Source organism: Nipponia nippon, unplaced genomic scaffold, assembly GCF_047370975.1.
Source record: "Nipponia nippon isolate SJK-2023a ecotype South Korea unplaced genomic scaffold, ASM4737097v1 scaffold_17, whole genome shotgun sequence".
Taxonomy (NCBI): Eukaryota; Metazoa; Chordata; class Aves; order Pelecaniformes; family Threskiornithidae; genus Nipponia; species Nipponia nippon.
In genome coordinates this window covers 7415972-7429401 of record NW_028262333.1, presented here as the reverse complement: position 1 = coordinate 7429401, position 13430 = coordinate 7415972, and the positions used below count along the sequence as shown (strand labels likewise).

Here is a 13430-nt window from a genome sequence, read left to right as displayed (position 1 = left end):
ATCTGCCCTCAATGAATACCCCAAGGACTACATTTCGTATTGCAGATCCTGATATGATAAATGAAGCCAATCAAGTATCTGCTATAGATTTACGCACTTTTTTAAAAAAATAAACCCTCAGTACTCACCGAGCAATTTCAGTAGGAGACATATGGATGTCTAAGAGCTAAAATGGCATTACTTCTAATCATTTAACTATTGCAGAGAAATCTTATAACCTACCATAGGAAAACAGAATCTTGGCCATGAATTAGCCTAAGGTTGCAACCTCAGCATGAAGTACACGTGAGCAGCCGCTTAACTCATCAGAGTCTCAGAGGTAACATGCGAGTTAAGGCTGCATTAACATTACTCATGAATATAAAATGTAATAAGTTAATGCTTTGGGAAAAAAATACCATTTCCCCTGTTTGCCTCAACCTCTTGAAGCCCCTGTGTTCTGTGCCAGCAGTGGCAGCCTGCAAAGTATCCCACATCATTGCTTCACCTCAACTAATTAGAGTTTACCTTCTGCAGATTACAACATGGGATTAATATTAAGCAACAGAAGTCCTGCTCACCACCAGCCTGATCCTGAAAAGTGCTGAGCATCATACAGGGGAATTTTAGTTCAGCACTTCCTCACAAGTAGGCTAAAAACTTAATAACTTCTATTTATAATAATAAATTATTGTACATTTTTTATAGCTCCAGGTTTGGGAAGGGTTTTCAGTTTCTTCCCATAAATCAGACCCCAAAGGAATCATTGTGTCCGCTAAAGGAGATGTAAGAATCGGCAAAATCTTCAGGAAATGCTTGTGACACTGCAGGGCAAGTACAGAGTTAACTACGAAAGACAGTGTAATTTTAAAACATTCAGCAAGTTAAAACCTAGGGGAGGCACCGCTCTGCTGTTGTTGCACAAACAGACTTTACACCCTGACACATTACTGACGTGCCCAAACTGCACCTACTCCTGCTGCTTTTAATGATGTTACTGGAGTGCCTGGTGGGTCGGGAACTGGCTGTGCCAGGCACCAGATACCGAACTGAGGGACAGCACCAGCAAATTCAGGCTGAGCTCCGGATGCCAGAGACATTTACGCAGGTGCTTAACTTCCGAATGCTGATAATTTCCTCTAGCGTCGGGGATATGTGCACCCCTGCAGACACTGGGGTCTGGGCTGATTCAAAAGTTAGGCAGGTGTATGTAGCAGACAAGAGGGGCAGTCAGTAGCAGAGGTGCGGTGTTCACATTTACAGTGAGATACGTATAACGTGCCTTTCCCATCTTTTAAAAACTTGTCGTTATAGCAAGGCTGCTTGAAAGTTAAATAATTCAAAGTTTTCAACAAAATATCGCTGTGGTGCTTGTCGCCTGCTGCAGGGATGGCGGTCCTGGTCAGGGAGCACAGATCTGGCAGGGCTGCAGGCCGCTTTCGTTGCAAGCCGGACATCGCAGAGCCCTGTAGGACTCTCTGAATCTGTTTGCCAGCATTGAAAACTTGCTTCCATGGCACAGTGAGCAAGGAGCAGAGCCTGACCCTTTACACTGGGAACAACCGTGTTCAGCATCTCCTTCCTGAAAGAGACAGATCATGAAAAAAATCTGTTACTGGGTATCAGACAGCAAAGTCAGTAACATACTTCTGTCTTCTGGTCTTTTAAGTAATCGTTGCTCCTGACATACCACTCTGCCAATAATATTCAGTTCTCTACAGCAAGATCTTCAAGAAAAAGGTTCCCGTATATTTGGGGACAATTTGTGGATACTTCTAGAAAATGAGAAGTTAAGGTGTCTGGGCTTATAACACAATACTTTCAAATTCATCTTTCTCCTCCTGCAAGGGTCTGCATAGCTCCACCCATCTTCCTGTCATTTCTTAACACATCCATCTTCTCAGCTCTGTATCCTCAGTTTTGAGCCATGCTTCATTTCTTCAAGCATTTCTCCTCACCTTCTCCCCCCCAAATCCCTCGTCACCGACATGCACAGCTTCTTTCAAGCTGTCCCTTGTGCCTGCAACGCTCCCAGGGTGCCAGCCAGCCTCTTTCAAATCCCATCTTAAAATTCAGTGCTTCCACAGAGCCCAGAAATGATTTAGTATCTGCATCAGGAAGAATGTAGCACAGCGTAGTTTCGTTCTTTTGATGTCAGGTTCAGAGTCCTGCCTCATTCCTGTGCAGCGGTTCTACTTTACACGGCACTGTGGAACGAGGCTTTAACTAAGATATGGGGAGTTGGTGCCAGGTATGCTTCATATTGGTGCCTGCTTATAAATTTGATAGTCCAAATCAATTGACTTCTCAGAAGAATAACCTTCCTGTGGTTTGGTCGTCTTTAAATGAATGTTCATAACACCAGCATATAGAAAGTCCAAAATTATTCTAAAAAATCATATTTAGGACCTTCAAGTGTTACTTTTTGCTCCCAAACATCAAGGAGAACAGAAGTACTTTGCTGAGTTCTTCCAAGGTTAACAAATTTCTCTGGAACAATGCCTTACAGGAGCTGTTGTCCTTCTCCAAAGCGTGCTCCTCCAATGAGGGCAACTGGAGGAATGCAATTAATTACCTTATGGAGGTTCTTTTCAACGTATATTCCCCCAAAGGCCAGAAGTGATTTTTTGATGACTCAGATAGGTGTCTGCCAGTAGATGGGAGGAATCTTGGCTTTTATGTTAAAGCCCTCTTTCTGAAAATCAAGTTTATTTCAAAACTGACAAAGGCCAAAATTCCTGCTTAGTTTCTCAGAGCTGTTCTCAGTTTTCATGGGGTCTTTGTGCAAGTGAGCCATACGCAAGGCTCGTGGTTGCAGAAGGACCAAGGTAACCTGCACTAAGCACAGGTCCGTCTCAGATCTGCAAAATTGTAAGGCTTCGTATTTGCCCTGCACAACAACATTATGTTTTGTGGGATCAAATTATGGTCAGACTAATTGGGTTTCTGACCAACAAAGACTAACCCATGAGAAAACAAATGGAAGGCACAATCTTATTTCAGCTGATATTAAAATTTTAGCCTCCAGCAGTCTCAACCACAGAGCAGCTGTGTTTAGCCTTGTCAGGCTGGAGAAACTCTGGCCTGCTCTTGTTCCACTGGGAGACAGTGACAAAGGGTGGACCTAAGCCAAGCTACATAAACGTCAGTGATCTCCAGGGGAAGAATCAAGTGGGAGACGTGAGCATCTGGAAACAGAACAGCTGTCCCCAGAGCACAAACTGCAGCACAGCATTGATCGGTTATCTCCCTCGTGGAAAGAGGAACAAAGTGATGTTTTTAATCCAAATTCAGTTAAGTGCCAGATACAGACACAGATGGGGCTTGGGTGGGAATACTCAGTGGTCTGACCAGGCTGTAAGACCCAAAAGCTTAGGGGGAAAAAACCACTTTCCATTTTCTCTTACCTGCACATACTGGTTGCAGGCAACCTTTTTTTCCACATCTCTTTTGTGTCCACCACCAAATCTTTCTTTCCTTTCCCGGTACATGAAGGCCCAGTCATTTATTCCCTCAGTCTGGATGATTCTTCTCATGAGCTCTTTCTGGTCCATTGGTGCACGGATGATTTTCAGGTTATTCGTGTAGATGATGATCTTGCCAAAATCTAGAATTGGGGAAGCCTGTAGAAGGATCTTATCAGTGTCTCGCCTGTATAAATACACTCGACAAACACTGATGATCCCTGGGCTTTCAGAAGAACATCCCCTCCTCCTGCTCATCTGATCGGCTGGCTCTGCCCTAATGGGCTATGGGATCGGACCAAGACTTTGGCTCAAATCTTAGGACCCTCACTTTAATGTCATGTTCTGGATGGGGAAAGCTTTCTGGGATGTAAATTCTCATTCCAACCCATATGCAAGAAAAAAAGACAGCACAATTCTAAGAGCAGTGGTGTTGGCATATATGGAAAAGCAACCTCTGCACTGGGGATTGGCCTACATTTCTTTGAAGGCTGAGTAGTTGGTGTGTGGGGCAGGTGAAGAGGGGTTTTCATGGGTTTGGCCAGAAGTAGAAATTCCCCATGATGGTGACCTAGTCTGCAGCCTTTGATGGCTTTTTTTTTTTTCAGATTTAAAAGAAAGCTCTTCTTTGTAATTTATTAATGCTGGCAAAAGGGTCAGATGATAAAAAATTCTCATTATCTAATGCTAAATTGCATTCCTAACAGTGAGGAGCCAGTCTAAATAACCATCTGGGGGGACACCTGAATTTGTTTTCTTTTCTAATGATTTTAAACCTAAGCTTGATATGGTCAAACATTTCTCTGCAAGCAGCATTTTGCTTACCTGGTCCCTTTTTCCCTTTGCGCTAGGTATCATATGGCAGTTACCATAGCCTATTGTTTTACACACTCTTCATATTTCGCTCTGCTTAAGTATCTGTGTCAAGAAGCAATGCAAAAGGAGATGTTCTCCTAAGAAAATACCCTGCCAGAGTCGCATCAGCTGATGTGAGGTGGCTGATGGCTCTCCTGGCAATTGGGCACCTGCTTCTCTATGGGGAGAAGCGTGGAGGGGGAGGCAAGCGAGCACAAATCCTTACTGTTTGCAGAAGGCTTTAAAAGCCTCATATTTGTTACACAGACACGGTGTCTCCAAATACCAAACGTATGTTGATACAAAACAGAACTGATACTGGATAGCGTGATTACTCAAAGTATTTATGGTTAGGGAAACTACGAAGAGAGATGAGCGTTACCCAAGAATGCAGAACAAATTAATGGTATGGATAAGATCACATTAGCGCTCTGTCTTCAGGCAGGAGAGATTCATCATGGTTTGATATTTTCAGTTAAACTAGATGCCCAGCGTATCAACTAAATATTGTTCAAATACAGGTTTCCTACATGCAACTTTGATTAGCACCAAGAATTAATAGACTTTTAATGTATTCAAACCAAGGCCATAAAAAGCATTTTATACTTTTTAAAGCACTTCAGTCTCTTTAGCTGTGTAAGTGCCAGAGTGACATTCCTTATTTATCCACAGACCATGACAGATGATGACACAACTTTCTTTATATCGCAGCGGTTGGTGTACTTGAGTGACCTCTCATTTCTCTCTGGAGATACACTCAATTCTTGACCTTTCTGCAAGCAGCTGGGGCACCAGCACCAAGCAGGTGCTGCAGGACTGGGGTGGTGTGCAAGGGACGGACTGGACAACTGGTTGACTTGTTTGCTGACACTAACTGCTCGTTGTTCAGTTTGAACTGGAGTTGAATGAGCCACCTTCTCGGGAAAGGCCTGATATCAACTCAGCAAGCCAGCTTACCTCACACTGTCTTCCTTTTTATCATCTTTTCTCTGAGCAGACTCACCTCAAGTTTTACAAGTCTGCTGATTATATCAATATACTCCATTTCGAGTTTGCGTATCAGTGTGACATGGCTGTGTTATCAACGGTGCCGATATGCCATCATTGTTGTATGAATTGTGTAGGTGGTACATCAAGATTTGATAAAACCAAACAGCAGTAAAAGATACAAAATCTAATTCAACAGGGTAAGAAAATGAACATAATCCCTGTGTATTAATTTAACATATATTACACAGGTACTGGCTTTTTATTAGGACTAAAGAGACACTTCAATATCAGTGACATTAATTATATGTTAACAAAATATCCAGTGAAACTAAGCTGGGATTTTCAAAGTAGCCAAAGGGTAATTCTGACTTGCCAGAGGATGCAGATGCCTCGCTCAGAGGCTCACTGGTATGCTGCCGGTGGCACTAACCTTTTTGCCAGCTCAAGTCATGCAACTTTAATGTTTTAAATATAACTAATTAAGATAATATCCACCTTACATTTGACTTCTTTAGATGCGTTAGGATTACTATGTATAGATATTGATATATATGGAAATGTTGTAACTTATTCTACAAAATGGACAGATGCAAATCAACCCAGCGAGAAGATGGAGCACAGCTAGCAGATACTCTGCGCTCGCTGACTGCACTGCTGCAGAACATGTGGCTCCTGCCATTTGCAGGGTAAGCAGAATACAGAATTCGTGGGATAAAGGCTGAAGATTTACAATCACCTTTTTAAAATCCTGGACTGACAAAACTGAGTTTTATCTGAATGCGGTTCCAGTTTGAGCCTCCTGTTACCATGTTAATCCAAAAAATGGTTTAGTCTGAAGTTGGTTTCCAAGCAGTTTGACAGCCCTAGGCTGGCCATTACTTACCCTGCAATAACTGTCGCTTGACTGGCACTCGCTGAGGAGAGGAGAGTTACCGGCGAGACTGTATTTCTTGTCCTCTTTGAATATGCTGATCCGCTGGGCAGTCAGCTTGGCTGGCGAGTAAAACCTGTTTTCTGGCATTTCCCCGGCCCCACAGAAATGGTCCCCTGGCTCAAAGCCGTGGCGGAGAAAACGCCGAGAGTGCTCTTTGGCCGGGGGCTCGAGTTCCTGCCCATCTTCATAGACTTGTTTTAGCACTCGACCACTGTAAGCTGACGATATTTTGAACCTCACTTTGCGGGGCCTTCCCTCATGCCGCTGATTGAGTTTCTTCTGGTGCTCATCCATTATTAGGATTTCAAGCTGTAGGTCCCGGAGATCAACTCCAAGAGCTTTGGGTCCAAAAGAAAACTCTCCCCAGCGTCCCCCAGCCACACAATGTATAATTCAAGATTTCTAGTAGTTCCTCTCATCTTACAGCAAAACTGACACCACTGTATTAAATATTGATGGATATTCACAAAGAGAAAATATTGACAGTAGTGAAATATAAGGCAGGTTGGTGAATGGTGGACAGGCTGGTTTACCACAAGAGGAAAGGAGTTAACTTGGGGAGGGATAGGATTAAATAGGAAACTCTGCCCATGTTGTGAAACCATGGAAATGTTTCTGCTATGTGCTGTGATAAGAACTACCCCAAATACACCACCCCAGCAGCTTTTCACAATTTTCTGACAAGGTGAGAAGGTAAAAAGACAAGTTCACAGAAAAAGCAATCCAGCTTCACAAATAGCAAATGTGAATAATTCCTCTTCCATGCTTGCGCTGAAACCCTGAGAGTACAAAGCTCCATTTCATTTTAATCCAAATGTGTTCCTCTACAGGTTGGTGGAGATCTAATTAAGATTTTCTCTCTCTTTAGCTTTCAATCCCTGTTTGTAATTCTTGCTGGCTTTCAGGGCCTTTTGACCATTCTGGGTTTGCTTTTCATTTTTAAAAGACAGTCACTTCCTGAGAGCCACCAGAGGCCCAATCCTCTGCTCATCTGCAGTCCCTTACATGGGCTCAAGGAGCACAGAAAGTGCAGCTATTCCAATTCGGTCATTTTCTTTTCCAGTAGGCAAAGCAGAGGTTTGCAGAGGTGCAGAGCAGAAGGGGATGGGGCCCCAGGCCCCCGGTTACCCTGGAAAAGAAGGGATGTCGGCGTGAGGCAGGTCTCTGCTTTGCACGGCAGCAGCTCTGCAAGGTGCTGCTTACAGCCAGCCTTGCTCAGCGTCTGAGGGACTTCAGTTCCTCCACACTCATGCAAACCTCCATCCCAACGGCAGCAAGCAATGACCCAAGTTACCTTCCCATGACAGCCCGTCATTAGAGATCCCCACCAGTAACCCTGAAACTGATACCTTACTGGCGTCTGCGTCATTACTCGGGTAAAGGAGGGGTTTGTTCACTGTGCCCATCCCCGGCTTTGGGCTTGTCTTTCCTTTCAAGGGAAAAAAATTAAGAGTACGTTTAGTACAAAATGCATCAACAGAGTAACCGGTGTCTGGGTTTTAAACATCTCCTAATACTTACTTACTTAAATCAAGTACCCACAACAGGAGTTAAAATCTCTCTTCGCTCAAGTACCAAGATTTCAGTAAATTTCCACTATTAAATGCAGTTTCATTGAGTGGGACTTAAACTAAGCTTTCTGCCTACATCCTGCCAAGGCTATCTTCTTTTAATTCAAAACCAGCGCTTTTAAAGCTTAATATTCTCAATAAATTAATTTATTATGTTTATTAAAAGTTTGTTCATTAAATACCGAGACGGCAGTTTAGAAGGCTGTATACTAATAATACACAATACAGACCTTCCAACCAACCGAACAGTCTTCATGTGCCGAAAGCGGTTTTGTCATGACAGACACTGCTCTTGCAGGTTCCTTGGGCTGCTGGAAGCCTTGTCGTAAGTACACGTAAAAGATGTATATTCCACCAAGAGAACATGCATGAACACGCCTGAGTAAACACACAGCCACGGATACGCCCTGTTCATTTCCAAAACACTATTATAATGTTCATGTCAGTCTCCCATCCTATCTCAAACAGGAGGATCTCACATTATATGAAAACTTTGATTTGCATGAATCAAACTCGGCTTTTACTGCATTTACTTGAGAAGTTTGATCCACCCCTTTCTCTTGTAAGTCCTGTGTGAATCAGGCCTCAGTATTTTTCAAAGGTACACCAGTGGTCTTAATTTGACACAAATCATACTTTGTAAGATACCTTAATTGGAGTTCATTTTCTTTTGATTAAGGGAACAATCAAACAGGAAACAAAGTTCAAAGCAGCAATGAGAGAACACAGCACGAGCACCACCGCCACGATCTGCGAGCAAAGCAACTTCCCATCCTTACAGTTACTTACAGGTGCTGTCAAAACACAACAAATCTACTCTGGCCCTGTAATTTTCACGTTAGAACGATCCTGTCCTCTGCAGTACTGTCAGCTGGGTTTGCTGTTTATGCGAACAGCTCGAGGCTGCTGGCATGGGGGCTGCAATCAGGGTGAAATTCAGCCTCCTGCAGCAGCACAGAGTCCTGCAGCCACACATTCCCCATGTAAACCCAAGGCTGGCACGCAGAGGCTGCTATTCAGGCTCGCTGCAGAGGGATTCCTCGCTCAGATACGTATGCACTTCTTTTTATGTCCCTGTACAGATAAATCTTGCAAAGAAAAGATTTCTGAATAGCTTTTCTGCATTTCTTAGCTGTTCTGAACAACTCAGGCCAACCTTTCCACATCAAATACGCCAAACTGGGACTTTCCAGGTGGTGTTTTATGAGGCCATCTCCAAAGCCGTACCTGCCTCACTCCAGCCGAGGAGCGTTACGGCATGCTGGGGGCAGGTGGCACAGCCGCAACTGAGAGCTGGGGAGCGGCGGGTGAAGGATGGATGGGCTGCGAGGAGCTTGCCACGGCCTGCTACAGCCCTGCCAGCGCGGCAGCATTCACGCTGCTCTCGTGTGTCAGCGTGGGTTTGTTTCCCACAGCTAGCACAAGTCTTACTAAAAATACAACAATAATCACTTTGCATTCAACAGTGAAATCATTAAATTTCATGATCTAGATCGTCACTGCACTATGTTTTACTTCAGACTCTTTTCCACTATAGTTTAATGACATCTGTCTTTCAAGCGTGGGGCCTCTCTTCACCTTCCTCCCCATGTCAGGAAATATGAAGGGATTGTTGGAAGCGTGCTGGAGGCTTTGCAGAACAAAGAGAGACAGTCCTTGCCCTAAGGAGCGTAACATGTTGGTTTAGATCTATTGCAACAAAGTAGGACAGCAAGAAAAGCTGTAGCAAACTGGACTGTAATGCTTTGAAGGCAAGTTTCCGCCTGCAAGTTCTGCTGAAAAATGTTTTGTTGTGCTTTGCTTCCTTAGAGCAAGCACTACAATCCTCCTGCTCACAAAAGCACAGGGTAGGCAATGAATCGGGATGGGGAAGAGCGTTACGGTTTCAGCTGCAGCAACGCCCAAACGCTTCACTCCTGCCCCACTGCTCGCGTTATTCTGAGCACACAGTGTCTTACAGTAAGGTCTGTGGGTGACTGCTGGAGAAGAGACAAAAAATGGGCCTGAGCCAGCATTAGGGGCCACAAAGAAAGGCTAGAATTCATGGATAAGAGGGCAGGTCGGATATGAAGGAAGCAAAGGAGCAAGGTAGAGGTTTGAGAGCAAGGACACAAGTGTTAAACTTGCTTCAGTGTGGGAGTAGCAAGCAGAAAGGTTTAGATCAGCAGGTCAAGAAGATAATTTTAGCTGATAATTTAAAGGAGTTGGAGCAGGCTCTGTGTGTGCTGAAGAGGCCAGCAAGTAAAAGCAGGAGTGAAAAGATTCTGCATGGAGTCGCAAAGAGAGCTGCTTGCTGCTAACCTAAGGAAAAGGTTACATTTTGGCTATGTGCGAGGAAAAGCTTACCAGCATTTAAACACCTCTTAGATGCAAGAAGAGAAAGAAGAGAAGGAGTTAGTTACTAGTTGCCAGGCTTAATGGTGGGGAAGATAGTGGCATTACCACGGTAAATGTGGTGGTGCGTACAAGGAGCTATCAGGCATGCCACATTAACCATAATTGACTGTTAGCAGAAGGATGAAACTTTCCTCGTTTTGCTGTTCTTCCGAGTTTCCCTGCAGCAGGAACAACCTGTCCCTTGCAAGAGACGAGTGCAGTCAGAGCATCCCCCAGCACAGGCAGGGCTTGCACCAGCTCTCTCTTCTGGGGTTACTGAACTCCCAAAGGACTGGAGTCTGCACCACACCAGGGTCCCAGCTCGCCGGGTCCTGCGTGCTGCCACTGCTACCATACTGCATCGCCCCTTCCGTAAGCTAATTCGGCAGTTGGGAACATCCTGACGTTTTGGCCCTTGCCGCTTCATCTGAAAGGTTGTTACAGATGCTAGTTCATTGCATGATTAGAAATATTCTAGTTTCCAGCCTAAATCTATTCACAGTCAATTGGTACTTATTTGTACTTACACCAATACCGTCCTTTAGTTTAATACCTCTTCTCTGTTGATAGTTTTTACCTCCTGATGTATTTAGAGAGAACAATCATTTCCCCTCTCATCCTTTACCCTGCTGGGTTCAGCAAGCCCATCAGCTAATGGCTCAGGCATTGAGACAAGTCACTCTGAAAGCAGAAAAAGAAACGTAAGCAGTGTCAGAGTCAGAGCCCCGGCACAGAAACAGGGGGTTTGTCCAAGCCAGAGCTGTTTTTTGACTCTTTGAAAGTTACTCATGCGTTTGCTCTTCAGTCTGATTTTCAGGCTCCCTTCCACCACTTTCCATTTTCCTCTGAGCTGCAGAATCGCCCTCAGGAGGTTTCAGATGCATTTCTGTGCCCTGGGAACAGGTCAGCCCTCATCCACCAGCGGCTGGAGGGTCTGTGCCACCCCTGCCTCACAGGGACCCGCTCCTCTCCCACCATCCTGGCCCCACTGGAGGCGCAGCAGCAGCACTGGATGTGCTGCTCGTCACAGCCACGCTCCCCGTGGGGAGCCCGGGGAGGCTCGTGCCGCTGCCGGCAGGGGGGTTGTTCACAGCACGGTGCCAGCAAACCGGGGACGTTTCCCAACGTGCTACATGACAATCAGAAAGAGCAGGGCCTGGGATTCCCAGAAGGGCTTTTGCAGGCAGCACCATCACTGCTCCACCTGGCCTGACAGTCTGCACTTAGATTTCATCATTCATTGCAAAGTGAGGGTTTTCCATATATCGTTGAACAGACCAAATGCAGCTTCCTGATAATAGCATCTGCTCTATAGGAGTTGCTCCCTTTAACCTGCCAGCCACGAGGATTTGGCACCCAGCAGGCAGAATGGCCACAACAGCTCCTTGTCAAGAAACTAGACTTGCCAGAAGCCGATCTTGACCTCTTTGCCTGGGGTGTCGGGGAAGATAAAACCCTCATATTTCTGATCTCATAAAATAAAGAAAAAAAGAAAAGAAGTTACTTCCCTTTTAAACAGATTTGCTGCCAGCAGACACTGATGTTCCTACACCAGCCACACTCCCTCGCTGGTACAGCCAGCCCGCAGAGGACCAGATGTGACAGGATGGGTGACCAGGCTGACAGCAGCTGGACCAGACACAGGGAGAGGTGCCTTGATCTCCACATGGGACAAGACATTTTACCCGCTGACGTAAGACTACCTAAGAAGTTGTGCTTGTTGCAGGAATCTTGTACCATGTATAGTGCCACAGCAGATGCTTGATGAAGGGAGCGACTGAGACCAGGCTGCTTCACCCACCAGCCTGAGGAAGGCATAGATGAGGCTGTTGCCTGAATGCAGCACTTGTTTCTTTATCTACAGAGAAAGCCTCCCAGTACAGTGTGTGGGATTAGACTGGGACCTGGAACGAGCACATACTGCATCTGTCCAGTGCAGAGTCTCAAAGCTCTCAAGCTAGGGGCCTTCGCTATTGCTGGCTCCCCTTATTCACTTGAGTCTGTCAAACGTCCTTCTGTATTTTCAGCTGAAGAAGTGGTGAAACACGAGCCTGCTCCAGCCAGGCTTCCATTCCAGTAAATGGGAGCATGCACTGATCTAAAGAATCATATTTCACCACTCCTCTTCCTGTTAAGTACTACCACGACACATGTATTTGTACATAAGAAAGTTACAGTAATAGCAAAGTACAGCAATTCTGGGGAAAGGTGGCAAAAAGGACAGGACCAGACCAGTCCTTTTATATGTGGCAGAAAAGAATTCTCCCCCTTGGCATACCTTAAATGTCTTTCAGAGATAAAGTCCTATGTTCCCAGGTAAGAAAAATAGCACAATGCACTGCCTGGTGAGCAGTGAGATCGCCATCTTTTCATTTCAAGTGCTGAACTTTTCCAGTGCTTGGGCTGGATTACCACCTTGGTCAGACAAGGTCTGCACTTGAAACAGTTGCCCAAAGCGCTCCTTAGACCCAGGTTTTTGCCTCCAGATCAGTTGATAGAAGACTCACCGTCACTGCAAACAGTAGCATGGCACACCAGGCTGCATCGTTTCATCCTCTTGTGGTCCCCAGGCAGCAGAGTGTAGCAGTTCAGTGTGGCCACCTCCGTACTGGGGAGGTGACAGTGATGTGGTGCAAATACACTGCAGAAGAATGCAGGCAGGGATGTGGGGCATGGACACGAGGTCTGCAAGACTATGGCCTTATGCGTCTGCTTACCCACAGTATCAGGAGATATGGTATCTGCAGCTGGAAGCATAGCTTAGCAAATACAAGTATTCTGCAAATTACTGCTCTGTATTTTCCTATTCTGCAGCATCAAGAAAGTCTTAGCTGCGATTGTTTTATACTGGGGGCCTTACGAACCAGTCTACATGAAAAAAGACAGGCAAGGGTCTGCTTCTAGTCGTTTCCCATTTATCTCTGCAAGCAGCTCATAACATTTGTAATCTTTTATCTGACATTAAGCATCATTTCTTAAATGAACGATTTAAAAAGTCTGAAGAACTTTCTAAATATGAGTTGCCCCAGCCAGATCTGGCTGAACACGCAGGTCGCATGGTGCTCAGTGCTAGCTATACAATGTTCCTTACTTGATTTAGGATCACCACATAATCCAGGGTGGAAGTGACCGCAAGAGGTATCTAATCTAACTGCCTGCTCAAAGCAGCCTGTTCAGTATTCTCTGTTCATACAGATATTCATAGCAGTGAATTTGTTTAATATCATTAGCAGAAAATAGGCACAAAAGAGCAACACACGT

General features: G+C 45.1%; 1 protein-coding gene across 1 annotated transcript; it reads right to left on the bottom strand.

The window, feature by feature from the left end:
- Positions 1–302: 302 nt before the first annotated feature.
- GRXCR2 (glutaredoxin and cysteine rich domain containing 2) lies at positions 303–13144 on the bottom strand. The gene is made up of 6 exons (XM_009464368.2): positions 12677–13144; positions 10697–10850; positions 7572–7651; positions 6172–7351; positions 3387–3602; positions 303–1561 (listed from the first exon to the last, which is right to left on the bottom strand). Exons 4-6 carry the CDS (start codon positions 6514–6516, stop codon positions 1382–1384), a joined length of 741 nt encoding a protein of 246 aa, XP_009462643.1. The 5' UTR covers positions 6517–7351; positions 7572–7651; positions 10697–10850; positions 12677–13144; the 3' UTR covers positions 303–1381.
- Positions 13145–13430: the final 286 nt, after the last annotated feature.